Source organism: Papaver somniferum, chromosome 8 (genome assembly GCF_003573695.1).
Source record: "Papaver somniferum cultivar HN1 chromosome 8, ASM357369v1, whole genome shotgun sequence".
Classification (NCBI taxonomy): domain Eukaryota; kingdom Viridiplantae; phylum Streptophyta; class Magnoliopsida; order Ranunculales; family Papaveraceae; genus Papaver; species Papaver somniferum.
In genome coordinates this window covers 174,427,560-174,455,457 of record NC_039365.1, presented here as the reverse complement: position 1 = coordinate 174,455,457, position 27,898 = coordinate 174,427,560, and the positions used below count along the sequence as shown (strand labels likewise).

The window sequence follows — 27,898 nt, the reverse complement described above, 5'->3', positions numbered from 1 at the left end:
AATAAACATTGTTTGTTTTTTTTCCAAATCAGGGTTCATTGCTGCTGCTGCTGCTTGTTTTTCAGTGGGCAAAAAGGGTTGTAGCTCGGCATAGCAGAGACGACACTGAACTAGTGTTTGTTTTTAACCAGAAGTAGAGATTTTGATTGCATCTCTCAAAAGATACTCAACACTTTTTCCACCCAGAAGAAGCCGGATTTACACAGGTGGGTGAGGTAATTTAGGTTTTCGTTGATTACTTTAAGGGTTTTCTTTATAATAGTTGGATTTATCATGTTGATTTTGTGGGTGAGTTTTCTTTATTTGGTGATTAAAGTCTGATTTGAGTTATTAGGAATGCATGTTAACTGTTTGAGGAAACTATGAAGAGAAAATTAAAGTTAGGGTTTCTATTAGCTGCCGCATCATTAGATTATCTAGGTTGTACATGATGTTAAAATTGGAAAAGAATGTACTTCATGAAAGGAAATTCATTTATTATATCTGAATTGCATCACTTTGCTATTGGTAACTGCGGAACTATGGTTATAGGATATAGTTGAAGTAGACGCTAGGCTAGCCTGTTGTATATGTTGGGAGATCAAATCCTCATGATGAAATGGTCTCTAATAAGCCCATAGTGGGGAAATTTTTTACGGAGGAATGAATAAATGCCTTAATTGAGTTTAATAGCATTTTGGGGTCTGGCAAGTGACTGTTGAATGTGGTAGAGAGTTTTAAGATTGGTGGTAAACATGTTTTCTGTCAAATGCTTGCTTGAAGATCGATGTCCGCAGGTCCAAAACTTTCGTCGGCCATCAGCATGCAACTAGTTGTATCCGTCCCCATGTTTATAATATTTCGGTTTCTTCTTCATTCTCTCAGTCTCACATGTTTTGTATTTGTCCATTTGAACCAGTAAAACTCTCTCAACTTAGCAATCTAGCAAAAGCTATGTTTGTTACCGACTAGCTATTAAGTTTTGAAAACAAACGGCAATAATTAACAAGTCTTGGAAGTTTTAGGTTATTATTTTGTCTGACAAAATGATGCTTTCATATACCCTCAATCATATTCATAGGACTGCCTATAGTATATTCACAAAATTGGTTAAAAAGACCAAAACCAATAATTCCTGGGTGAAAAGGACACTTAGATTTTAATACTGTTTAAATGGACAAAAATGTAAAAATAGTCAGGATGTAAACAGTTTCATCCTGCCAATTTTCAAATACTTTTTCTTATATTTTAATTTACACAGGATGCATCCAGTTTCATCCTCGCTATTTTTTAAGTTTAAGCCAGGATGAGTCCAGTTTCATCCTTGCTATTTTTTTTTTGTCCATTTCACCCATACTAATTTTTACTCGTCCATTTGAACCATGTTTTAAAAATATTTGGACAAATGACCCATTTTCCCTAGTATATTTCCTGACTTCATATGATTGGTAGTTCTGTTGAAGTAACAGAGGCAACAGGTTTGTCAATGAATAATGATCGAGAGTATGGAAACAGAAAGAGGGAAAGAATGCAGGTTACCTTTTATATATCATATCCATACTCTCATATATGAACTGAAGGAAACAAGTTTTTTCATTTTATTGAAAGAAACTGTGATGTCCTTTTAGCAAAATTAAAGTTCTCATCTTTTATATTGATTGTTGGATACTGACTTGGTATTGATTACAGGGGACCCTGCATTCTTTTCCCTCTCTTTAATAATTCCTGACTGTCAACAATGGGTTTGAAATCAAATGGCGAAGAAAGTCAATCACTTGACGAGGGCGAGTTAAGTGTGGCCGAGATCAAAGGTTTGGTTTTAGTTTCAGATTTTGTCATCTTGTTTCTTGTTGATCATATGAATGATTTTTTCTTTCATGATATTCTAAATGAGTAAATATATGTATTTTGGTGTTTCTAAATTTTAGGCATGAGAAAATCTAGACTGTTGATTCTGTATGCGTCACAGACTGGAAATGCATTAGATGCTGCAGAGCGTGTAGGTCGTGACGCAGAGCGCAGGGGTTGTCCTACTACACTAATCATTTCGATGGATAAATTTGATGCTGTAAGTAAAACCCAAACCTTTTTTCTTTCTTGTTTATTTCTTTATGTTCTGGTTTATATCTTTAATCATGTTTACGCCTAAAGAAAGCGTGGTTTAAAAGAAATTCCAATATATGTTACTTACAGATAAGATTTCTTCCAACAAACCCCATTTGTTTTTCATTCTCAAACTACCCAATCCCAAATACATCGGAATGTCGGTGGTGTTAGGCATGGGTTATACCTTATATGTATATTGGGTCCTGTTAACTTATATACCAGGATATAGGTTAAGGATGATTAAAAAATTATTATCTTACATTGGATACTATAATCCTCGTTGGGAAGCTTAAAATATTGGGAATCAAATTTTATTGTTTCTTGAAAGGGCTATTTCCACTAAAACCCATCTAAATTTAATCCTTTTTTAGTTAAATATTGGTGTCTACTTTTTCAATGGCCTTGCGACGTGGCACTCAAGATCAGTTCAAACGTTAACAAAATACAGACAAAGATATTCAAGATCGTTGACATTTCTTATTTCGTCACCTTCCGTTTTTCTGTTTTCTTATTTACTTATTCTATTATTTTGAGATTCATTCCATTATATTTTTCCTGTAATACTCTTGCATTGTGCAGAAAATATTACTATGTAAATTGTAAATTAGTCAAATTGTAAATATTACTTTAATCTTCCTTGACCTCTATCCTGGTATATAAGTTAACATTTGCCATGTATATTATAGAAAGGTGAGAAGAGCTCAAACTCCGTAGGTAGTTTAAACATGTGTAGAACGCTGGTAAACAGATGCTCTAATGGAAGATATGGTAGTAGTAGCAGTAGTTGTAGTCTCATATAACGAGAAATCGGATTGTATTGCAACCTTAGTCCTCCAGATCAAAAGGTATAGGCTTTCGGTTAAAGTGGAATCGGATTGTATTGCAACCCTAGACCTCCGGATCAACCTATATAGTGATTTATAAAGGTATAGTCGTATAGGCATCTGGTTAGTGCACATTTAATCATTTGCTGTCCAATGTGAAAAATGTATAGGTGTTTCTTTAGCTCATAGGCTCGTATCCGTGGCTGTTTTTACATCAATGGTATTGTTGAGAAGTTTCTTATATACCTTTAATCAGGCAATGGCTGCTTTTGGCAGTGTTCAGATCAGTTCTGTCACATTTCAAAGTTGTAATACCAAAGCGGTCGATTTATCATGGGTTATTGTCAGTTGTCAATGGACAGTTTTAGAAACATGATTCATAAATTATATTAGGAGACCTTGACCACTGGAATTTTAAACTCCTTTCATGTTTATTGTATCAGCATTGTTTACCGTATGAAGAGACTGTGGTCTTTATTGTCTCTACAACCGGGCAGGGAGATATACCAGATTCCATGAAGGTTTGTTTATCAATTTATGTCTGTCACCTTTTAACAATCCTCGAGAGTTTGTGATTTTAATGTTCTATTTTTGGGTGAAATTTGTAGGTGTTTTGGAGGTTTCTTTTGCAGGCAAAACTTGGTAACCAATGGCTGCTAGGAGTCAAATGTGCGGTGTTTGGGTTGGGTGATTCTGGTTACCAGAAATACAATGTAAATATTCGATTTTTTAGTTTTTGTGACATACGCTGAAATGTTGACACTCTAGCCTGTTTTTTCTTCAACTCGGAATCATCTCAGTTTTCTATATGTAGTTCAGTCAATCGAGATTGCTGAGATATCATAGATCATGATAAAACTAAGAATATGTCGGGAAACCGAATAAACCGCCAACTAATGCTAGTTCGAATGAATGATAATTGCTCTGTCTTTATATATAGGTTTAACATGGTCCACCTAGGTGGCAAGCAATTCAATCTTTATTCGTAATGCACATTAGCTCTGTATCAACTCTCTATATGGTGCTTTTGCGGACTTTTCCTGTCCATCTGTATCTCGATGGGAAACAAAATTATGTCCAGGATAGCTAATTTGTTTTCATGAACTGGCTGCAGTTTGCGGCAAAGAAGCTGGACAAGAGACTTACAGATCTTGGGGCAAAGCAAATAATTGAAAGAGGTCTAGGAGATGATCAGCATCGTTCAGGGTATGTTTGCCTTTTGATTCTTTTTATGAAAGTCCGCTATAAGTGGAAAATACATTCAAAAGGGTGTTTCATTCGTGCATATATTGTTGGTGTATTTTAGTAAATTAGAGTTTTTCTCTATTCCTGAGGTAAATATTAAATAGCTGTACACTTGTACGAATTTTAGAATACTGGTACCTAATATGCTTCTCGTTCATAATATATCAATTGTTTTGGAGTGGCTATGTTCTTTATTATGTTTCCCACTTTGTGATAGAACATTTCTATAGAAGACGCTCTCGTAAAACTTATAAAGTTGTTGGGTATTGATATCGATGACCCGAGTTCCAAACTCGTCAGCACCCTGTCCTCGTCATGAATGTTGATGTTAATGTTAAGATATTGGACACCAGAGCTAACTGCGTTCCTATTTTTAAGATACACCTCTTTTTCAATTTGGAGTATAAAGCCTTGTTTTTCACAGATATGAAGGTGCTTTTGATCCTTGGTTGGCATCTCTATGGAGTGCACTGCATCAGATAAATCCTACTATTTTACCAAGAGGTGCCGGGTTCATTGATCCTGCAATGGCAATTTTAGATCGTCCCAAGTTTCAAATTATATATCATGAACATGACAAGATCGAGTCACTATATTCATATAATTCAGGTAATGTCCTATCTCATGCAATTTCATTTTTGGATGCAAGAATTGCATATTTATCGATGCTGTCTGTTTAGGTAAAATCAAATCCCACCAAGGAAAACTTAATTCTAAACAATCAATTCTGTGGAAAATTGATATGTAAAACACAACCTACTACTGGGTGAGTAAGGTCACATTGCACTCTTATAGGCGAATGGTGTGGTTACATAATTTAATGCCCTAGACCACGTAACTAAAAAAAACATATTGTCTTCATGCTGAATTTCCACTCATCTTCCTGAATTGGTTTATATACTAATCAACTCCTAATTATTGTCTCAGATTTTGATTGTGCAGAGAGGCAGATTATGAGTGCTCGCTCAATGTCCCCTGGAAAACTTTTTCATAATGAAAATAGGCCTCCCTGCTTCTTACAAATGGTATAGGTAACATGCTCTATCATCTTAAACTCTGCTCTTCCACCTCAAAGTTACTTGTGGGTGGAAAATGAAAATTGTTTCTCAAATCTGTCGTGTTAGGTTTTACGTTAACATATCTGGTGAGATTTTTTGTTGGTTACCTGTTTGATGCAATGCCAGTCAGATTTGGTCCGCACTCTCCAAAAAGTGTCCATGAGACATTCCAGACTTATCTTTTGATTTAATTTACGTTGTCATAAAACGAGGGATAGATTCTTAGCACGTGGGGTGGTATAATCAATCGAAAAATACTTATTTAAAACTAACTAATTAAATGTGAATGTTAAAGAGTGTCCAAAAAATTGATTTGTACAAGCATTGTGATGCTCTAGGGACAAAACACCCTGTCTTTGTTAATTGGATGTCAACTGTCCAATCATTAGTTTCTCCATTCATTATTCAATGTATTACATTAGGACAGATTTTAGAATGAGGTCTCCTGAGTTGATTCTAATATCTATAGTAGGTAATTTGGTGAAGCATGTTTATACTATTACCTTTTCAAGCATTACCCGAAAGACGCAGGACTTAGCCACCAAAATGTAACTTCTAAGTTTCTAATGATATCCATTATATTTTTCTTTGATGAGGTTCAAACTGATAATGATATTTATTAGATCAATCTTGTTTTCTAATGATATCCATTATAATGATATTAAGCAGTTTGGCTATGATGATCTCAATTTTTTTGAGCTTTTTCGAGTCTCACCTTTTCTCTTCTTGTTCTTCAGTTCCTTTTCTGTATTTTTTTTTTGGTTGGTATTGTCTTACTTTGTTGCTTCTTAGAATCTTAATAGTTGAACTCTCTTAAATTTTGAAATAGAGAAGTTCATGTATTTGGAAGCATAAATCAAATTGTGATCCAGTATTAAACAGCATGATGCACTTTTCCGTTGCACCATTGTTACCTGTCTTCTGGTACATTTTTCATTTGCATATGCAAGGAGAAGTTATCTACCGGTACTTGTCGTTTGGTAGTAAACACAAATGGTTTAGCACTACCAACTCTGTTAATTGAAAATTGAAAGTCATCAAAAAGTATTTCCTAGTACTTTTGACAACCCCATGCTTTGCGTGTGGTACAGAGGCTTTATTTTCTTATGATTCCAAGATGCTAACTAATTATCTTTTGTAGATAAAAAATAAGCAGCTAACCAATGTGGGTTCTGAGAAAGATGTACGTCACTTTGAATTTGAAGCTGTTTCATCTGTAAGTCATACACCATGCTTCAGAATTTTAATCTGGATTGTAGTTTTTCTGCAAGACCTTTTACACTTCCAGCTCCATAATCCCCATGCATCTTCATATAATGTTTCTTTATGCTCTAGAACATGATCCATCCAATGTTATTTCATTTTTCAGACTATTAAATATCAAGCAGGCGATGTTCTTGAAATTCTCCCTGGGCAAGATCCTGTTGCAGTGGATGCTTTCATACATCGATGTAATCTTGATCCAGAGATGCTTATAACGGTATCTTTCTGCGGCCTATGTTTCAGTTTCTTCTTTGCGTTTATCATCTTTTTTCGGCATGTCATAGATTTGTAGTGCCAGGAAGCTACTATTTTGTCCTGTAAATTCTTCATTATTCTGAGGAAGCACTATTTTTCTTTTTGGGTACGTTTGAAATCCAAGTGTTCCCTTGTAGAGAGTTGATACTTATCTCCATGCTGCAAGCTTCTTTATTTCCAAGTGCAATTGACTAAATTTCATAAGTTAGAAGATTTGAACTATATCACTGTGTGAGGGTGCTGTCAAGTAGTGAACCTAGGGTTTTTATTTTCCATGTCTTTCTCTAAACTGAACCTAGGGTTTTGGTATCAAAAACTGAACTTAAGGTTTCAGTGTCAAACCAGACAAAATGATCAGGACTGCTCTAGTAGTAACTTCCTTCCGATTTCTTCTTCTTGATAAAGACAAAGAGATTGTTGGTTATTTTGGTTGCAAGGTTGTTCCTTGTTTTGGAGATGTTGATTTTGATCAGTCTGATGTCGATGATGCTGATGATGATGATCCAAACCAAAAGAAGTGTTTTGGATCATCTAAATCATCCTCCTCCTCATCATCCTCTTTTTGATACTGAAACCCTAGGTTCAGTTTAGAGAAAGACTTGGAAAAGAAAAAGCGGAGTAGTACTCTCCCTTCCTTGCTCGTGTTTTATACCCCGACACACGTTTTTCATGGTTTATTCTAGTCTTGTACAAGTGTTATCCTGTTAAAAACGGTTTTTGCTAATTTGGTCTGCCTTATCCAAGAACATTATAGTCAAACATCTTCAAACTCAAGTTCTAATGAGACTGAATATACAAAAAAGAAAACTCCATGTTTCAGGACTATATTCATAGGAGTTCCAAATTATGTCGCCAGACCTCCTAGAGGCAGTTTGTACTCTTCTTAACCAATTTAGTATCTGAAAGAAGATACTTATCTCCAGGATTAGTCACTTGATCTAGTTGAAAAAATATCAATTTTGAGACCCATCATCTTTTACTGTGTAGGGTAATGTTCATAATCTGTTTTTTCACCTCCCAAGTAATATCCGAATTCCAAAGGTCCTCTGCAGTACATTGTCGTGAAAGTGCATGGTTCTGATAGCCTACATTCTGGTACCGCGTTCATTGAAATTGGGGTGTTGAATTATTTGGTCTTTTAATTCTCGGAGGAGTCTTCACCACTCATTTGAAATTTTATCATATTCTCAATTTCAGGTTCAGCCGATAGATAATGAGAATGGAGGTCTTGAATCTGCCATAAATTCTCAAAGTGGTCCTGTGAAACTGAAAACCTTTGTTGAACTGACAATGGATGTGGCATCAGCTTCTCCACGTCGATATTTTTTTGAGGCAAGAGTCTTTTACACTCAGCACTTACTAATACATGCTATATTTAGTGTCTTTTACATCCTGGTGAGATTTTGTAACTCAGCCTTATCATAGACTGGATGAACGAAGCATCTGTATGTTGTCCATAGTTGTTTTCTCCTTTCATGATTTTATTATTTTCCTCTTAAAAAACTGCAGGTCATGAGTTTTTTTGCAACTGCTGGACATGAGAAGGAAAGGCTTCAGTATTTCGCTTCAACTGAAGGAAGAGATGATCTATACCGGTACAACCAGAAAGAGCGAAGAACAGTTTTGGAGGTAAATTATTTGTTATTAATATTATTTCTCGTTGCATGAAAGTGATTATTGTTGTTTTTACTTGGTTATTCTTAAAAACTACCCATGCTTATAGTAATTATAAATAGCACCTTGTCTATTTGTTCTCTATTTATTTACTTCTCCATTTTGTTTTATCTTAATCAATCCTCGTGTAACAGATTTTCGGTTTCCTGCTAGTAAAATTTTCTTACCCTTCTAATTAAAAAATGGTTTTTGATACAGGTTCTAGATGATTTTCCCTCTGTGCAAATGCCATTTGAATGGCTTGTTCAATTGGTCCCACCACTAAAAACAAGGGCATTCTCCATTTCTTCATCTCCTCTTGCTCATGCAGATCAAGTTCACCTTACTGTGAGTGTTGTTTCATGGAAGACTCCTTACAAGAGGTTGCGATCTGGTCTTTGCTCAGCATGGTTGACCGGGATTGATCCAAAAGAAGGTATATACTGTAGAGCTAATATACAGTTTAAGGGTCAAGGTCTTAATTCATGCACCAAGAGACATAAAAACTGAAACCAACTAAACTGGTACTGAAATTTGGAAGCCTAATTAAACTTCGGTTCTCAGTAGTTGGGGACCCCAAATTATGAAACAATACATGAACCATTACTACAGATTGTCATAAACCCCCGGGCCTTGGCTGACGCTGTTTCCATTCCTTCTGAACAGGTGTTAATATTCCCGTCTGGTTCAATCGAAGTTCTCTTCCTCCACCTCCGCCGTCACTTCCTCTTATTCTCATTGGACCAGGAACTGGGTGTGCACCATTTCGTGCATTCATATCCGAAAGAGCTGCACAAAGTACTTCTGAGACTACTGCTCCGATACTCTTCTTCTTTGGTTGCAGAAACGAGGAAAATGACTTCCTATACAAAGACCTGTGGCTATCTCACACAAAATCTGGTGGAATACTCTCAGAAGAGGACGGTGGAGGCTTTTTTGTTGCATTTTCAAGAGACCAGCCGAAGAAAATTTACGTGCAGCATAAGATGAAGGAAGAAAGCAAAAGGATTTGGAACCTACTGATGGGCGGTGCTGCTGTTTATGTTGCAGGATCATCAACCAAAATGCCTGCTGATATCTTTTCATGCATGGTGGAAATAATAAAGAAAGAGGGTGGAGTTCCTGAGGAATCTGCTATAAGGCAGCTGCGGTTGCTGGATAAAGCTGGCCGGTACAATGTAGAAGCGTGGTCATAAAACAGGATTAATTTTGCTCTGTCAATTTTTTGATTTTTTCCTGGATGGCCGTTAATTACATTTTATTCAACAAGACCTCTACTCAAACAACGAACAAAAATCACGGGTTTGGTGTAAGAGTGAGTAGAAAAAAGCAGTGTGAGCAGGACAAAGTGAAACAGCTAGCGGACAGCCAGTGGTGCCTGAAGCAGATTTCATAGAGTAAGACAATTTATTATTTTAGTTTTTTTGAAGCATAGAGTAAGACAAGTTATGTCAGTATGAGGAATGTAATTAGCTTCCATCAGCATTTACAACATACTATGACATTCTAACTACAATGGTCGTATTCACCTAAGATTAAAGGTTGATACGACTCACAAGGAAGGAAATATTTATACACGGAGCATTCCTAATTTCAAGTTATACTTTCACCTTTTCAGTTTGGCCTAAAAATAGGTAAAAAGGAAAAAACGAAAGTATCACTTTTTTTGAAACGGAGATGATATTTATATTATCAATGAATAAGGGCCTGATAAGATACTTGTTGACACATGTTGGCTTCGTTATTAGGTCGGTGAGTGGATCCTTATGTCATAACGGATATGATCCTACATTTATTATGAAAGGGAGACAAATTGAGATTGTTGAAGGTTGGTCAGCTATCACATAGTCAAATTAGAAGAAACTCGCAGGACCATAAACTTCAGTTCCGTAGGAATGGAATTTCTGGTTAGTTGTGTGGTAGTTGTTGGGGCATCAAGTAACATCAGCATCTCATTCTTAGACGTGATGGGTGCCTGACTCGGTCCTAGTCTATGTCAGACTTGTTTATTTTCTAACTCAACTGATTACTCACCGGAATCTAACTCGTTACATCTGACTTTGACTCAAAAATAATAAAGTACTATGATTATTTTTTTATTCCAACTGAATAAAAACCTAGAGTCGGACCCCAGAAAAATAAAAAAAACCAAACAACTTGACATTTGACTCGGTCTGAGTCCGATCCAAACAAGCACGATGTAGTCAGATGCAACTCAAACGAGTCACACTAAACTGAGTCAGAAAAAAAAAAAAAAAAAACTTGTTAGTTGTTAACAGGAGGAGATCAAAATGAAAACACGCGATGAAGTATTCAAAATTTTCTTAGTTCATACTCCTAACCACCCTCTTTAATTCTCTCCTCACCCCATTACTCTCATTCTCTCTGTTGAAATTTCAAAATTTTCCTCCTCCATTAAATATCCCACCCACACACTCTCTTCACCTCCTCCATCTCTGTCTCTATTTCTCCCAAACAGTACTATGGCTTTTTCCAATGGTATCATCTTGCTTTTTCTTGTCATCTTTTTACAATCACATCTCACTGCTGCAGACTTCAGTTTATCTCCACTCCTCTCCCCCTTCTTAGGTAATACTTTGATCACTCTTCCATTAATCTTTTAATTTCATTTTTGATATTTTTTCTTTCTTTTGTAATTCCAATCTGGCCATCTGGGTGTTCTTGTAAATCAAAATGATTGCATCTTTATCAATGTTTTTATTTCTAACAGAAGATGTATGTAAAGAAATTGGGTGTGGAAAAGGAAAATGCGTAGCTTCCATGAGTAGTACTAATGATCTACTTCATCCATTCAAATGTGAATGTGAACCTGGATGGAAACAATCACTTGGTGGTAACAACACTGACCATGAATTTCTCCAGTTTATGCCGTGTGTCATCCCTAACTGTAAGCCTCTCTGCAATCACTTTTACTTTGATTTTGTGTGCTCATGGTTTTGGGGTTAGTAGTGGCAACTGAAATCAGCATTTTCTGGATTTGGCAATTAGGCCCTTCATAGAAATTTCTCAATTTTCATAGAAATTACTGTAAATTAGCTGACATGGACTGACTGACCAGTTCAATTACTGCCTGCTACTATTGTACCATGTAATGCATGCGGACTAATTTTTGGAATCTGCAGGTACAATGGACTACGCATGTAACTCAGCTGCGGAGCCCCCAATGCCGCAAACAAGAGAACCTCCAGCGAATGAATCTTTATTTGATCGTACGTTAATTACCCGCTGTGCACTAATTATATTCGCTAACCGAAGAGTTAATAACTTGTTTCTGACTGACACTATTCTACTTCTTCTTCTAGCTTGCAACTGGGCATATTGTGGACACGGATCGTGCATCAAATCGAATGCATTCGGGCACAAATGTGAATGCATGGAGGGTTATGGAAATCTTCTAAATGTCACTGCATTCCCATGTCTCAGAGAATGTAAGAAATACTTGAAAGTCATAATATTTGGTTGTGGATATGTCAGCTTAAATCTTCTTTTTTATGTGGAATTAGTATGATGTTCTGACTAAGTACATTTAAAATGATTGTTACATAAAAAGTTTGTTGTTTGGATGTTAAGGTGCCATTGGAATGGATTGTCTAAAACTTGGAATCGCAGCACCGAACAGAACCACAAATTCAACACCAAATATGCCTGACAGGAGTGGGAATCATGGTAAGCTCAACAACTGCCTAATTCAGTAGTATGTGAAACAAATAAGGCTTTGAATTTAGAAAGCAGTCTCTCACAGCTTTTGTTCTATCTCTGTTGCTGCAGCTAGCACAATTTTACACGGAACGTTTCTTTCGTTAGTGATCTTTGTGGTAACCATTGTGATGGTTCCATGGAAATAGTACAGTGATGAGGCGAATGACAAGGACTTGAAGGAATGGGTGGTTTCAGATGTTTGAGGTTCCAAAACCACTTTTTTTTGGTGGATTTTGTTTCACATGTCTATTAGAGAAAGTAGGTTTCAGATGCTTCATCTATTAGATTCTTATATATTCCTGCAGTTTATATGGATTATTTATGTCTGTCACTTAATTTTTACGAGGATTGGGTGCGATGGCATTATCTTGAGTCTTCACATGTCTGAGGTTTGGAGATGTATATAACACTATGTTGAACTTTGTTAAGAGCTACTAGCTAGCTTTATTGAATTTGAACATGTTCTAACTAAGATATACATGAATCGCCCATTGGCCTACGGAGACTTGAGCTCTTCTTTACTTGAAATATATCTTTTATCTGCCCACCACATTGATTCTGGCTATCTGATCAGATCACTGGAAGAAGCAAAACCAACATTAAGTTAAATTAACATGATAAATTATATGTTGAAAAATCATAAAATGAGAGAAAGACCCAGATCGGACGGCCGTCTTGGAAAGAAACTTTGTTAGTTACAACATATCCATAGGCTGCATAACTTCCATTGTATTCGTGCAACATATTACCAACTGCATCAGGCCGCTGGTTTGAATCTAAATGCTGCTGAACCATACCAGCAAATGGATCCTAAATTTAGGCAGATTAGTATGTTACCCATGGATAGGACACTTGAATAGAGCAATATTGACCGTTCAGTTCAGTCAGTGACCTCATCTGTTCGTCTTTATCAGCAAATCTAACAAATCCATAGCCCTTTGAACGTCCAGTGATAACAACTCTTGCACCCTTGACAGAGGTATACTTAGCCTTAAATGTTTCTTCCAATGCGTAATCTGTAACTTCATCAGCCAAATTCTCAACGAATACTGAGAATTCAGCACTGTCATCCTGACGCTCATCTGCCGCAGCATGACTATTAAATCCAATGGACCCTAAACTCACAGATTGACCTGTAGCCATGTTGCGGATAGCTTCCGCATCCGGAACCTGTTTGCAAGAAAAGAAAAACACCATTAGCAAAAAAATTAATTAAAGTAATCAAGAAACAGATGAATTTGATTACTGTACCTGCGAGGATTCTGCATCTGCTGCGTGGCTTTCTTCTGTAAAACCACTGTACCATCCTTTTGCATATGATTCTTCGTAATGCCTCTAGAGCTTAAGACACGCGGATATTAGTGTTGTGCATGAAACGAGAGAGCAGAGGAGAAGAGGGAAAAAAGAAGAATTGAATAATGAAGAAGAAACCCGCGATCTGTTTCCCTTTTATACATGCGTGGCCAACTAAACAAGGGATTAGGTCGGTTCCAATTTTTTGGATTCCGCTTTATCATCAATTTCCTTTTCCACTGCTAGTGCTCTGCAGCTTGCTAGGTAGGGGTGGGCCTAGCTGTATCAAAAATATAAAAATATTTAACCAACACAAGGACTCTGCTACTTCCGGCTAACTGACACAACAGTGCCCATTGGGGTATGTTTAACCTATCTTTCTAGTCAGGTTGAGCATGCATTTCCTCCATTGTTTACTCTTATAAGTTTTCTAGACTTTATATCTCTCTTACTGCTCAACTCTTTGTAAAAGTTTCCGGAACTAGGCTTTGCGCAGACGGCAAAATTGCTTGGTCCATGGTCTTCCTTTATGGTGACAACACAAAGCTCTCAATCAAGGCTACTTTCATTTCAGGTATTTTTCTCTCTACTAATCTTCACTTTGACTTGACATTCCTAATTTGTATCCATATTCTCTGTTGGACCATGTGAACTGGTATCTATTGATCTCAGATCCCTCTGTTCATGAGATGCTTTAAGACATTGGAGGAAGCTAAAAAATCAGTGGTAAAGAACGTTGTTTTACAAGTTCTTTTAGTTAAACAAATCCAATATTCACCATAGCGTATAGGGGATTTTTTATGACTAATTTTTCTGTGTATAGACTTGGAGCACCCTAAAACATACCGGAGATTTATCCAAAATACTCCCAGGAACATGATGCGAATGTGGCTGGAATGTCTTATTGTCACCAAATTGAAAGATACCATGTGGATATTCACCGAATGATGATTTTTTCTTGGTCACCGTATGAATTGTTTGTTAGTAGTGAAACTGAAACCTAAACATTTTTGAGCTGACATTGTATTGGTGAAACATAGTACAAAGTACACCATTATAGTAAACCAGTTTTAAGCTAAATAACTAAGAAAATCTGCATTCATAAAATAAACCAGTGACAGAATTTAAATACACGCTCCCGACAACCTACAGACCATTTTACTCAGTCTGCAGAGACAGAAAAATGTAAATCAGAAAAGGGTTCATCAATGACACGGCATTTGTTCATTTGATATGTCAGAGAACATCACAAAATTCATTTACAGTGGAATTTTCCACTAGTTCACCTATCATCTGACATTATGTTACAATAAATTGTCTATTCTATGTTTGAAATCTGAAGCTCTGTTTGAAGAAGTCGTCAGAACACAGTCCCAGTAATTCCAACTTCACTTAACTAAAGTTTTACCCTGTGCACCAGGTGATTTGACGTCCTTGCCATCAATTTTCTCAGTCTTGCCTTCTTCCTGCTCTTCGTCATCATAATTTTTCCCAAATCCAAGCTCTTTCATGTCTTGTCTAGCCATCAAATTCCTGGAGAATACAGGTAGTAAATAACCCTAAGAATATCAGCCACAATGTCTGATAACAATTGTATGAATTATAAAATCATATACTTCCTCCGTTTTAGGAAAAGTGATACTTTCACTTTTTCATAGGTTTGTGGTCTAACAATTTTCCTGCATATCGCCCATTTAGTGTCAGAACTCAGAAGCTCTATTAAGGTATCTATACTACTAATTGTGGTGGGGAAACTTGGCAATGGCTGTCTATACTATTACGTTCTCAACCATCCGAAAACGTAAGGCTTTAATCACCGAAGTTTTAACTTCAAGGCAATACCCTTTTTGATTTTCCGTTTGCGAGGTTAAAAATATACTAGGAATGTGAAAACATATAACAACAATGTAAGTAGAAGTAAAATACTTGATTAACTGTTGTGGGGAAGAGACCATTTTATATAGGCCTTCCACTATACAGAGCCTCAATTCACCAATTACACTAAATAGAGTTACAAGGTAGAAGAAGGCCTGCAGAAGTGGTCTCTTCCTGTTTGTTTGGACACAACAATTAACAAAATAATTGTCTCCCACTAACACTGCTAGTTCTTAGTTTTTTTTCACAAGCAATGATATTTGTAGATCAGCAAACATCAACAAGTTTAATTAACATATCCCAAAGACACTAAGATACCAGTGTCGTTAGATGACTTGGCCGCCACATGTCATTATTCAAATGCGCACTTGCTTTTCGGATTACAAATAATTTTAGACATCCCTCGAGAGAAATCCCGAGATTTATCCCGACACTCACAGTTTTCTCGGCCCTCCATCCCCAAGAGATTAACAGGGGGCAACTTGATGGGTGGGCAAGTCCCATAAAGTTGTGAGGGTCGGGAGAAATCTCGGGATTTCTCCCTTGGGACGTCTAGAATCATTGTTTGATTAGACAAACGATTTATGGGTAACACTAAAAATATCATGAATATAAAACTCACTAAAAAAAATCTAGAATATAACTGTAAGAAAAGCCCCGTATGCTTTACACAAAGTACAGAGACTTGTTAGTTCAGTATAGTATCACTTATCTTTTCATACTTATTGTGTGTTTGCCATACAAATTTATTAAGAACAAAGGGGTTGGTTTATCATTTGATGAATCATAGTTAAACAAGCACTGTAATATAGCTTCTCAAGATTTATTTTTTGTTTACAAGTCTCAGCAAACTGCCTCATTTCCTTTACATGTAGTAAGAATTTATGCAAGCACAACCCAGTTCGACAACAGCAAACATGTATGTTTGTATATAGTGATGAAGATTGAGAAGTATATTTTACTATTAGTGTTTTAGCTAAGATCTTTGCTAAGGCGAGGTGATAACGTGGAACCAGAGTGTAATATACATAAAAGCTATGATGACTTACTCACTTCTCCATACGGCATTCGAGGTATTTCTTTGAAAAGCGTCTACAAATTTCTGATTGAAAGCCTGATGTTTTAAGGCAGCTGATGTATTCCTTTTTCTCCTGATTGTTGATAACCAAAAGTGTATCAGATACGTCATAATGGGTTTGAAATGTAATATTTTACAGAGTTCCACACAAGTTGGTATGTCAGTGAATAATTTGAGTGTGTAATACCAAGTCACATTCATGCATGTGGTCCAACGGGAAAACACCTTTCTCAGGGGCAACGGGTCTCATTCCCCTGTTACCACCAAATGCACCACCTGCAAAATCGCAATATCAATAGACAAATTGTAGGATAAAGCACAACTAACGGCCTTCTTTTGACCCTTTCTACCAAGAAATTGGGATAACATGAATAAAACAGGATAGCTAGGAGAAAAACCATACATGTATTCGTGATTTCACGAATTTTAATAAAAATAGGTTTCACAAAACATATGAAGATAAAAACTGGAGCAGAAGGAAACTACGACTGTCAAGAATGGCATTTGATGGGGTATGAACTTCTAGGTAAACTTATCCTATTACACACTGATAATCGGACAAGCAAGAGTCTAGAATCTTGCCTGGATTCTTCCACTCGGTAACTAAGCATAACAATATCAGATAGTGTATGTGATATAATATTAAACTCCTACACATGATGTTTGTGTGAATAAGTGTCCTCACATGCAGGCAAACACCTACAGTTTCCCAGATCACATTCACTAGATGGGGAAGCCGAATGTACTCATCCATTAGAAATTCAGATCTTTTTTTGTTTGCCTGAGGCACAGCCCGACAGAGGCTTGAAGAACCCAAAACCTAAACGTTCTCCCCCTTTTAGTTCAACAAAAAAAGTTCAGATTTTCTTTTCGTCTGGTCAATAGTGATAAAGAGGGAGCACAACAGCACGTGTTAGAGGCTAGAGCCCTGCAGAATGGAATTTCAGATCGAGTTGCAATAAAGAAGCCTACTTCTTCAAATGAACAAACTTACAAATAGTCAGTTAATGGAACCGGTCTTAGCAAAGCAGGTTAATGTCACATTCACAATCATCAAAAGGGTCATTCCGTACTGATTCCAGTGAGTAAAATCCCTAACTATCCAACATTCTATATCATCAATTCACCAAACAACAAGAAATAAACATTGGGAGGCGAAATAAATATAAAACCCTTAATACCAAGTAACAAAACATTAACCTAAAACCTAATATTCAACACCTAAATTCAGACCCAGCAACACAAACTCCCTACAGAATCACAAATTTCTTCCATAACCCACGGAATTAAACTAACCCTAGAAATCTAAAACAATCCCAATTTTTCTAAATGACGATTCTCCGTTCAACTCACACTTCAAATTTATCTATCTTATTAGATCATTATGATTTTTCTACACTCAAAATCAGTTCGTGAAACTAAAGTAGAAAAAGTTTCGAGACCAAATCGAAACAAAAGATATTAACTTAAGCTTTCCAAATCAAAACCCTAGAAAAATCGGAAGATACAGGGTTTTAGAAAGAATTTTGGTAATTACCTGCACTCATCTTGTATTGTTTTCTGCTCCAGTAACTGAAGATCCTAATTTAACACTAGCTAGGCTCCAAAACACGACGGGTGCATCACTGTAGAAGAAGTGAGCAAAGTTTGGCGCACAGAGACATGTTCGGGCCGGGCTAAATGAAAGAAGAAATTGTTATTGTTTTAACTCGAGAAATGGTAGAAAACACCCGAGGTGGAGCTGCACCCATACGAAGGCTGTCGGGCGATCTGCCTCAACAATTCGACCAATTTCATTCGTCTGATTTCACGTAGAATCACTTACGGACATTGGGAGTTGAATCTGATGCAAAATTATCATTTTGATGGTGGTATAATTTCCGACTGGAACAGTCTTAAGAGATTTTGAAGCATCGTTGGTATGGTATTTTTTGTGCAATATATACAAGGCATAGAGTGATGGCCGTGTGATCGAGATGGTAAGGTTCACAAACAGGAAGAAGTAATTTCATTACTTTAGGACTACTAAAGAGAACAATGAACAGCCAAGAGCTTCAATACCTGTGGATCACAACCAAATCTAAGAGATTATAACAACCGAATAGAAAAAATGAACAGCCAAGAGCTTCATAACACCTGTGGATAACAACTAAATCTAAGAGATTATAGCACTAACAACTGATTTTGGCATTACCCGTAAAACTGAGGTAGCCAAATATGCATATACCATGACCCGTTAACAGTTAAGGAACACAATCTATTTCTTCTTCATCTTACAATCGATACCATGTTATCACAAGCTATATGCAGCCTTTCATGAATCAACTGGGGCTTTTGACTGAAAGTTCCTTCTTAGAAACTCTGACAACTTTGAACATGCAGATCGTCCTCCTCCTAGGCAGTTTAGGTAGTCATCCACTGAACATAAAATAAGATAAATCGGTGAATAACACAAACTTTCGTGAAAATGGTATTTTGTATTACTAGCAAATGGAAGAGAACTTCAATGGCATGCACTGTACCTGACATTGCACCGCGGGTAACAGATGTGATGATTCCATGTTCCATATGTTCACCTTCAGCCTGTTTTGATTCCTCGGAAAGGACTGACTCAGTAGAGTTGGGGAAGACCAAATAACTGAACGCCTGTAGTTTCTGTTAATTAACCCAAATGAAACATTTAAAGATCAGTTCACTTTTATGCACTGGATAAACTAAGAAACGCAAACAAGTAGAGGGATTCTGATAGAAGATAAAAGGTACATCTGGCGACGGAGAGTTACATATAACTAAGAAGCCAACAAGTTCTCATGTAAAATAAATGAAACATTGCACAAAAGGGGTCTCTTTTTTCAGGGGTACGTATAAATTCCCACAATATATGAAAAAGACACAGAACATTTGTGGTTTGACAGTCTAAACTCAGGAACATCTCTGGTCACTCAGGAAGCTATACTAGAACATCATGTCCTCGGGAAACAAAACAAAGGAAAAAAGCAAAAAAGATCTCAATAGTGAAAGAGTTGCACTCAAGATCATATTTGAACTGTAAAACATAAGGTGCAAACAGAAAAAATGTATAAGGAGATTGAGAGCAGTCAAGTTGTAATAAGATACTAACCTGCTCTTCAGCCTTGGTGGGATCCAGAACTAGGGATCCTGCTGCTGACACACCACAACAGATAGAGACTACGAAAACAGCAGCGAAACAGTAATTAGGTTCGGAATATAAAGTTTCTACAAAACAAATTGGTAAGTAAAAAGGAAAGACACCCCATGCTTACCAGCAAGATGTTTTAAAGGAATCCCAGCATCCACAAGAGCTGCACAAGCAGCATTAACTGCACAAGGAAGAAGCTAGGAAAAATCTGTGTCAAGGAAGTGTTCAACACCCTAGGAAAAATCCATTACCTAACAGAAGGAACTCATATGACAAACTGACCCAGGAACTTTAGGTATATAACAAGATGATATCAGAAAAAGCTGCCTACTTTTACAAGCATTGCCTTATTGGTGGTTCAGACTACCAGATGTATGAACTCACGACTCTTCTACAGACAACGTGGAAAAAACATAATATATGTATGAAGGATACAGCGCCGTCATCGTTAACAACCTGAAGTATAACAGAAGTTGTGGTATTCGGATTAATAGTCAAATGACAAATACTTAGCAAGGTCCTTCTTAGTATCATTTCATACTCCCTTTCTGCTTTTCCTGGAAAAGGTGAGAAAACATGTTAAACATGACGTCATGCAAACTAAGAATGAAGCATTTGTTGGGATCAGTCCAGTTGTATAGATTAAAGACAAATAAAGCCACGGTTTCTGATATTATATCAAAATCTCACCAATCTGCCCCGTTTTAGGCTTCCAAACGACCTCTATCGAAGCTTTTTCGGGGTTCTCATTCTTTTTTGTTCCCGCTTTTGGCCCGTAAACCGCAGCTAGCACTATGGTATCCCCTATGTATGAGAAATAAAACATGACAATAAAAGTCAAAACTTATCATGTTAACAATATTAGAATTTCGACACAGAATGATGTTAACCTGAAAAGGCAAATACAGGAAAGAGCGAACAAAAAAACATCATCCTTCCATTTTCAGTTTTAACATTATTGCGTTTACAGAATACCTTGAGACCAACGAGCTGAACCATGAGCTCGATTGAGAAGATTACGAGAACAAGCAAGCGGTCTTAGCTGATATGGTGTACGGCCATCCACTCTATCTACCTCCATTTTCCAGCACTAGTTTTATCTAGTTTCAAACAAAGTAAACAAAATCAGATAACTTAACCGTATACACTTTATCAACTAAAAACAGAAAAACTCTCACCCATTTTAATAAACATGGGTGAAGCAATAATTTAACAAGATAACCCGTTACAACCTTACAAGTATGAGCTACACAGGAACTTGCTTCTGAGGGTCTGAGGCAAACTCACGAAATCGCTAATAAAAATAAGTACTAATAGCCCAATTTATAATATTTCTCCAAAATACTAAAAACCCCAAGTTTAAATTTCATAGTCAGAAGATATTGGCATAAAAAAAGAAAGAGATTTTATACATCCAAGCTTGAAAACAGATCACTGCAAACAGTACTTGTAAAATCAAATAAAACGCCCAAGTATCTAACAAAAAAGAAAACAATACACCTTGATCTTAAATTTGTTTTTGAATGTAAATCATGTATAACACAATCAACCACAGTCAGGAGTCAGCAATGTTGACGCGCCAGAAAGATGCAACAGTTCCATCCTCAGGAAATGAATTCATGGCACCTAGGAAGGGACTATTAAACTTTCATATTTTATCTGTCTCTGAATATAGGGCTTAATATCTTGGGTGTGTAGGGCTCTGACGGCACATATTCTGCAGTTTAAGAAATTTAAGTTCTTCTAGTTCAAGAACCAAGAACGTGGACAAACATCAACTTGGTATGTCTTACTTGTTACCAGCATGTCTCATTCGATATTTAGATGAGATCGAAACTGAAGGACCCTTTTTTTGTCTGTTTAGATGAATTTCATACCAAAGCAAAACAAACTGCCTAGTTAAGAAGTGCAACATCCATACTTAAGTCGGTAAGGGTTGGAAGGTAGGGGGCAGTCAGCTCTTAGATCCAGCAGTATTAACTTCTAATTCAAGTCAATTAAATCGCAATTCCCTTTCTACACTATAGTAGTGATCAAGTAGGTAAATTCATAACTATGTAGCCAAGTTATAACCATAAGATGAGCTCTCAAAACCCAACAGTAGAAGTCCCTAGTGAAGTTGTGAAAATACAGGTCCCAGCAACTATCCAATAGACTGTACTGTAATCAGAACAAGTCCCTCTCTGATCAGTGGTAATCCTAATCTTGTAATCTAGTTGAACGATAAGCAATTCCCCAGAAGTGAAAACTGAGCCATATTCAAATATTACAATTACTACTAAAAGTATTAGACCAGCCATATTACAAAAATAACAGATTCTTGTTTAATTCAAAGTGAAGGCTAGCATATTAATTAGGGGTGTAATACTAAGTTTTGATGATTTGGAAAAGATAAAAGAAGAAGAATTGAGCTGATAATGTGATACATGCGCAAATGCCTTTCATTATACACAGATGCAACTCTTGCATCTATTGCGAACCTATATCCATTTATATACAACAAGACAATCAACCTGCTACCATGTACAAGCTTAAAACCTGCAGCTTTCCTACCGAGGAACCTAGTGGCCAACTTCAAGGATATAAGACAGACACCCAGGGGCTCACATTGGCTTGCCCCGAGCTTCTTCCCCGAACATATATGAGTTGAAGGGGAAGACATTCATTTAAGGTTTGCAGGGGCTCTAACATTTCCATACCTCCACCTCACCACATAACATTCCTATTTTGTGTGAGACATTTACTTAAATTAAAATAAAACCTAGACTTATTTTTGTCGCGTTCCCATTTGAGTATGTTATGTAGTTGAACTGAACCACATCAAAAATATTTCCATGCCTCTACCTCATCCCAAAATTATAAATACACATGCTAACCACCATAACTACCAAAACCCCGTTTTACATTTCAAAAATCTCAGATGAATGGACGACGACAAAGAATGGCACAAAGAGATAACAAATCCAGGAAGTACTGACTTTCCCTGACAATCGACAGATATGGGGACACAGATCACAGAATACTTAATTGAAAGGTGTATATTGGCACCAACAAGCGAGAGTGTAGATGACTAAACTATTTCAACTATTCCCGGAAAAAAAGCATAATTTCTCAAGTTCAGACAGTATTATCCTGATGAAAAGATTCATTCAAGATCAAGATATTCTGTATCCTAACGGATTTCTGAACTCCGTTCAATTTCCTGGAATACCGGACCATCAGTTACAATCTTAAAATGGGAGTACCAGTTAGGCTAATATGGAAAATAAATCAGAGCATGGATCTTTGCAATGGAACACGGTTAATTGTCATGGGTCTTTGCAATGGAACACGGCTAATTGTCATGGGTCTTTGCAATGGAACACTGTTAATTGTAAAGTAAATTGGTAAAAGATGAGTTACTTAAGCACATATCATAGCAGGGAACCACATAGGATTGCTGGTGTATATTCCAAGAATAATAATGTCTCCTAACTGCAAACTTACCTTTCCTATTAAGAAGGTTACAACCAATAGACATCATCAAAAAATTATAAAGAAATCCATTGTCTCCTACAGCCAAGGTCAAACTGAACACAATGTGGGAATTATTTGCCAAGACCAATTTTTACTCATGGACAGTTGTATGTGGCAGTGTCAAGAACGGCATCAGGTGAGGTTTGAAGGTTCTGATAAAGAACCAACGGGTTTCGCACCGAATATTGTGTACAAAGAAACCTTCAATGGCTTACACTCAGGTAGCAGTCCTTTTAATAAACAATTTCATCTACATGACAATATCTATTATATTAGAGGTTAGAGCTACTTTGTTTTATCTATCTATCAATCAATAACAAAGAAAATATCATGGAGTCGTATGCCATCTCTTATACATAGTCGAGGTTCCGCTACAAACGCTATCTACATTCACACTGAATATTTACTATGGGAAACGGTTCTACGACTCGCATTACAGGGCTAAGATATTACATATTTTAGAAGACAATATATGATAGAATACTCCACACTGTTAACTGATGATGGATACAAAGACTACAGAAAGAGGTGGTCTGGTCCACATCAACCAGATCCGACTTCCCCAGCCTATAAAAACAGAAAGCTACTCTCTTAGAAGAAAACCATCTTCCTCCTTATTCTTACAACTGCCAGTTCATAAAAACCAAATTTCTTCGCTACACTACTCGATCAAATGTCAAACCCACTTTGATTTTCATGAGTCGGACAAAGTGGATGCATACTAAAAAAGGATGGTGGTGCGGACGAATTATCGAGAAACGAAACACACTAGTGACTTTCTCGAATTGAGGCTACACTACGATGATTGGATTGGCTTGGCGGTACCGTGCGTTATGTGACTTAAGTTAGAATGGTTGTTGAGTACTATCGCCAGAATTTTCTTATGCTTAAATGTAATACTATTATTGGAACCACAAAACAAACACATTGTTGTAACATAGAAAGAATGCCAGATAAAATACCTATATCAAAAATCACTTAGCTCTACAGAAACTGCCGCAGCGGTAAGATAAGAAGTCTAAAATTACACCCAAACTAGTTTTAAACTTCAATAACCCTAAGAATACCATAGCATTGATTTACAAACCCTAAATCCTCTCAAATCGGTAGTAATTTCATACCTATCCTACATTAATCAGAGCCAGAGATTAACAAACTTCAACGAAACCAATTACTTTTGATACAGATTCTAAGTAAAACCAGAAACCCATTTTCAGGGAAATCAAATTGCAAAGATAAACACACAGTCATGGAAGAAGAGAAATTGACAGAGAAATAGGAGGTTGAGGACATACCTTCTTGTTGCAGAGAAAGAAAACCTTCACTTCAGATTCTGAGATAATCCCAGAAATTGATACAAGAGTTTTTACAGAAATGGAGAAAGACAGATGAGAGAGACGAGGGTTTTGTTTTTCTGGGCTTGAAAAGGGTTTATGAGGCTATGTTTGTCATAGACTTTCTTTACGGGGATATTAGTGTCCAAACACGATATTCACCGACTAATCCCAGTGGCATTTATGTAATATGTTGTAAATAAAGGGGTAAATCAAATAAAATTTGTCGTAATAGCATTTTTTAAGCTGAGTGTTTACACTTGGCGGAAAAACAAAAATAAGAAACTTCTTTCAAATCTAGGACAGCAGCAGAGAAGAAAAACACAAACTCAACAGCTGAATGGGAAAAATCACGAGAATGGCAAAATGGAAATTATCATTTTTTGATGAAGAAATTAAGATACAAAAATCTTAAGGTCATAATCAAATCCTTAATTATACTTGTTTTTGATTTCATTTGTTTTAATTTTTATGTTAATTAATTTTAGATTGAAGTTTAGTAGATCTTAATACTGAAAATTCATAGTTAAAAATCTGATAAAGAATATGATTATCGGTTCGTCTCGATGATTCATAGTTAAGCAATTTGCATGTTTAGTGTAGTTCTAATGATGTATGAATGGGTTTGGATTTCACTGATTTGAATTTCCTTGAGAGATTCATTTTTTGGAAATTTTGAAATTCTTACTTCAAATTGCTTTAATCATTACGCTTAATTTTTGGGTGATTTTTTTACAGGTTTTAAAGATGTTGTAGAAGTTTAAGCTTGAGACTCATTTAGTGCTGCTACTACTGTGTCTAATAGGTTATTGGGAAGTTGTTGTCTTAGTTTTACAATATGGATTTCTTGTATCATTTTCAAAAGTTGTGCCACGTCGAAACGAGAAGATCGATTTTAGCTGTAGGGATTGTACTAGCTATTGTTTTAGTTTATCAATCTTCGACCCTCCCTGATGGGGATGCATTGTTCTCATTATTTTCTTTTGGTAAGAATTCATTGTCACTTGGGAGAAATAGTTCATTGGTTGAAGATTCTACGATGGTTAGTAATAACTCAAAGGCAATGAATTCTTCGATAGTGTTAGAGGGGTTAAATAATACTGAGGTTTCTGTATTGGGGAACAATGATAATCTCACGAATGGAACTCAAGGAATGGATGAAAGCCTGAAGAATGACTTTGAACAGCCAATTAGAGGTAATAGTTCAGTTAATGATACTTCAAGTGAGAATGTTGCAGTTGTAGATAATAACGATACCGGTTTGGGGAATGCCACAACTCAAGATACTGGTTATAGTCTAGATAAGGCAAGAGAACCTGAATCCGCCCTTGCTCCAATGCAAATATCAGATTCTGGTTTTACAGAAGGGAATGTTGGATCTCCAGAAGTTAGTGTTTTATCTGTACCACCTGAAGTATCGCTTTCATTGTCTTTGAATAGCATGACTCTGCCGAATTCTTCAGTGGGAAGTGGTCAAAGATCAGATTCTGGTTTTACATTAGGAAATGTTGGAGCTCCTGAAGTTAGTGTTTTATCTGTACCACCTGCAGTATCGCCAACATTGTCTTTGAATAGCATGACTCTGCCGAGAGATTCAGAAGGAAATTTAAGCACTTCAGAGGAGAAACAGGCAACTCCAATGCAATCGAGTACTAGTTCGGTTACTTCAGATATTAACCTTACAAAGTTTCATGAAGCCAACATCAAGAAAGGATGGGCACCACGGACATCTTTGTCTAAGATGTACAGTTTATTGCTTCAGAGTCGAATTTCTTCTCACTCCGTGGTATGGATTTTTGAACTTCGGCACTGATTTGAACGAAGAGGTTAAGTTGAACTTCTATTGAGAAAGCTGTTTGCTAACCCTGGTCTTTTGCAGTAGAAACCGCAATGGCCTTCAAAATGTGATGATGAACTTCTCTATGCAAAAACACAAATCGAGAATTCTCCAATTATAAAGGAAGATAAAGATCTTGACCCCAACATTTATCGAAATTTTTCAAGATTCAAAAGGTGAGTTAGTAGCATAGATTGTAAAAATTGATCTTGTCGGTGAAATTCCTTATGTAATTTTCTGTAATCACATTTACAGAAGCTATGAAATGATGGAACGCACACTAAAAGTCTATATTTATAAAGAAGGAGAAAAGCCCATCTTCCATGAGAAAACAGAACCGATTCTAAAGGGAATTTATGCTTCAGAGGGATGGTTTATGAAAGTCATGGAGGACAACAAACAGTTGGTAGTGAGTGACCCAACAAAAGCTCATCTATTCTACATGCCCTTTAGTTCACGCATGCTACAGCTGACATTATACGTACGTGACTCTCACAAACGGAACAACCTAGCTGATTATTTGAAAAATTATGTGGATATGCTTGCAACAAAATATCCCTTCTGGAACAGAACTGGCGGTAGGGATCACTTTTTAGTCGCTTGCCATGATTGGGTATGTTTCATTACTGCGCAATATTCAGATGATAACTCAAAGATTGATTACCTCATAATATAATATCTATTTTTGTTATTGTACAATGATTTTCTTCAGGCACCCTTTGAGACAAGGCACCACATGGATAATTGTATCAAAGTTCTTTGCAATGCAAATGCTGCTAGAGACTTCAAAATTGGAAAAGATTTGACTCTTCCGGAAGCACAAATACGCAAAGTGGAAGACCCTCTTAGAGATCTTGGAGGAAAACCTTCTTCAAAGAGATCCATTCTTGCTTTCTTTGCAGGGGGGATGCATGGATATCTTCGTCCCATTTTACTTCAGCATTGGAAAAATGACCCTGAGATGAAAATCTATGGAGAGCTTCCTCGCTTGAATAACAGAATGAGTTATGCTCAGCACATGAAGAGTAGTAAGTATTGCATCTGCGCAAGGGGTTATGAAGTTAACAGCCCACGAGTGGTGGAAGCAATTTTCTACGAATGTGTACCTGTTATCATTTCAGACAACTATGTTCCTCCTTTCTTTGAGGTTTTGGATTGGGACGCATTTGCCGTATTTGTCGCTGAAGATGATATTCCAAAATTGAAGGATATACTCCTTGCAATCCCTGAAAAGAAATATCGTGAGATGCACAAGAGGGTGAAGAAGGCGCAACAGCATTTTCTTTGGCACAGTAAGCCTGTCAAGTATGATATTTTTCATATGATTCTTCATTCTGTTTGGTTCAGCAGGTTAAATCAAATTCAAGTATAAATTCAAGCTTTACAAGTATAAGCTTTCTTTTATAACGAGGGCTTAAGCTAGTCGAGATCTCGAGATTTCTCCCAAATCAGTTCAATCCACGTACAGTTTGTAAACCAACCTTCTGTGTCATAATAATTATCAGCAGAATGTCGAGTCCCGAATGAGTGATAACTACCTGTTTCAAGCGAATAGAACAGCACCCCTTCGCCGTTCAAACATACATAATCTAGGGAAATAGCTTTTATTCTCCATGCGCCTATTCGGAGCAATTGCTGAGAAACACGAAGTGTAGCTGATGAACAACATGTGCTTTCCCAGATCCCGAACCTCATCCCATAC

At 36.7% G+C, this 27,898-nt stretch overlaps 5 protein-coding genes, 1 non-coding gene and 1 pseudogene across 7 annotated transcripts; 4 read left to right on the top strand and 3 right to left on the bottom strand.

Moving 5' to 3' along the window:
- Positions 1-11: 11 nt before the first annotated feature.
- LOC113304019 (NADPH-dependent diflavin oxidoreductase 1-like) lies at positions 12-9,960 on the top strand. 2 transcript variants are annotated; one of them, XM_026553118.1, is made up of 14 exons: positions 12-206; positions 1,669-1,790; positions 1,908-2,047; positions 3,353-3,430; positions 3,518-3,622; positions 4,024-4,115; positions 4,579-4,763; positions 5,097-5,179; positions 6,354-6,428; positions 6,582-6,692; positions 7,928-8,062; positions 8,240-8,359; positions 8,603-8,819; positions 9,050-9,960. In XM_026553118.1, exons 2-14 carry the CDS (start codon positions 1,718-1,720, stop codon positions 9,577-9,579), a joined length of 1,944 nt encoding a protein of 647 aa, XP_026408903.1. In that variant the 5' UTR covers positions 12-206; positions 1,669-1,717; the 3' UTR covers positions 9,580-9,960. The 2 variants fall into 2 exon arrangements, with proteins under 2 accessions (XP_026408903.1, XP_026408902.1); XM_026553117.1 differs by having other exon boundaries at positions 5,082-5,179.
- Positions 5,993-6,144, top strand: LOC113307374. The gene has a single exon (XR_003339151.1). It is a non-coding gene; the product is annotated as a small nucleolar RNA snoR137 (small nucleolar RNA).
- Positions 9,961-10,684: 724 nt separating the features above from the next.
- On the top strand, positions 10,685-12,602 carry LOC113304796 (slit homolog 2 protein-like). The gene is made up of 6 exons (XM_026553937.1): positions 10,685-10,972; positions 11,115-11,291; positions 11,527-11,613; positions 11,707-11,832; positions 11,975-12,070; positions 12,173-12,602. The coding sequence occupies exons 1-6, from the start codon at positions 10,867-10,869 to the stop codon at positions 12,247-12,249; spliced, it is 669 nt and encodes a 222-aa protein (XP_026409722.1). The 5' UTR covers positions 10,685-10,866; the 3' UTR covers positions 12,250-12,602.
- Positions 12,603-14,478: 1,876 nt separating this feature from the next.
- On the bottom strand, positions 14,479-18,020 carry LOC113304017 (cytochrome c oxidase assembly protein COX19-like). Its single transcript, XM_026553116.1, has 4 exons — positions 17,887-18,020; positions 16,537-16,625; positions 16,325-16,422; positions 14,479-14,929 (listed from the first exon to the last, which is right to left on the bottom strand). Exons 1-4 carry the CDS (start codon positions 17,894-17,896, stop codon positions 14,785-14,787), a joined length of 342 nt encoding a protein of 113 aa, XP_026408901.1. The 5' UTR covers positions 17,897-18,020; the 3' UTR covers positions 14,479-14,784.
- Positions 18,021-18,382: 362 nt separating this feature from the next.
- Positions 18,383-24,452, bottom strand: LOC113304016 (exosome complex exonuclease RRP46 homolog). The gene is made up of 8 exons (XM_026553115.1): positions 24,321-24,452; positions 20,485-20,609; positions 20,200-20,313; positions 19,945-20,066; positions 19,634-19,706; positions 19,471-19,538; positions 18,872-19,004; positions 18,383-18,767 (listed from the first exon to the last, which is right to left on the bottom strand). The coding sequence occupies exons 2-8, from the start codon at positions 20,588-20,590 to the stop codon at positions 18,664-18,666; spliced, it is 720 nt and encodes a 239-aa protein (XP_026408900.1). The 5' UTR covers positions 20,591-20,609; positions 24,321-24,452; the 3' UTR covers positions 18,383-18,663.
- Positions 24,453-24,640: 188 nt separating this feature from the next.
- LOC113304015 lies at positions 24,641-26,372 on the top strand. The gene is made up of 3 exons (XM_026553114.1): positions 24,641-24,775; positions 25,098-26,145; positions 26,239-26,372. The coding sequence occupies exons 2-3, from the start codon at positions 25,198-25,200 to the stop codon at positions 26,239-26,241; spliced, it is 951 nt and encodes a 316-aa protein (XP_026408899.1). The 5' UTR covers positions 24,641-24,775; positions 25,098-25,197; the 3' UTR covers positions 26,242-26,372.
- Positions 26,373-27,288: 916 nt separating this feature from the next.
- LOC113304018 lies at positions 27,289-27,529 on the bottom strand (annotated as a pseudogene).
- Positions 27,530-27,898: the final 369 nt, after the last annotated feature.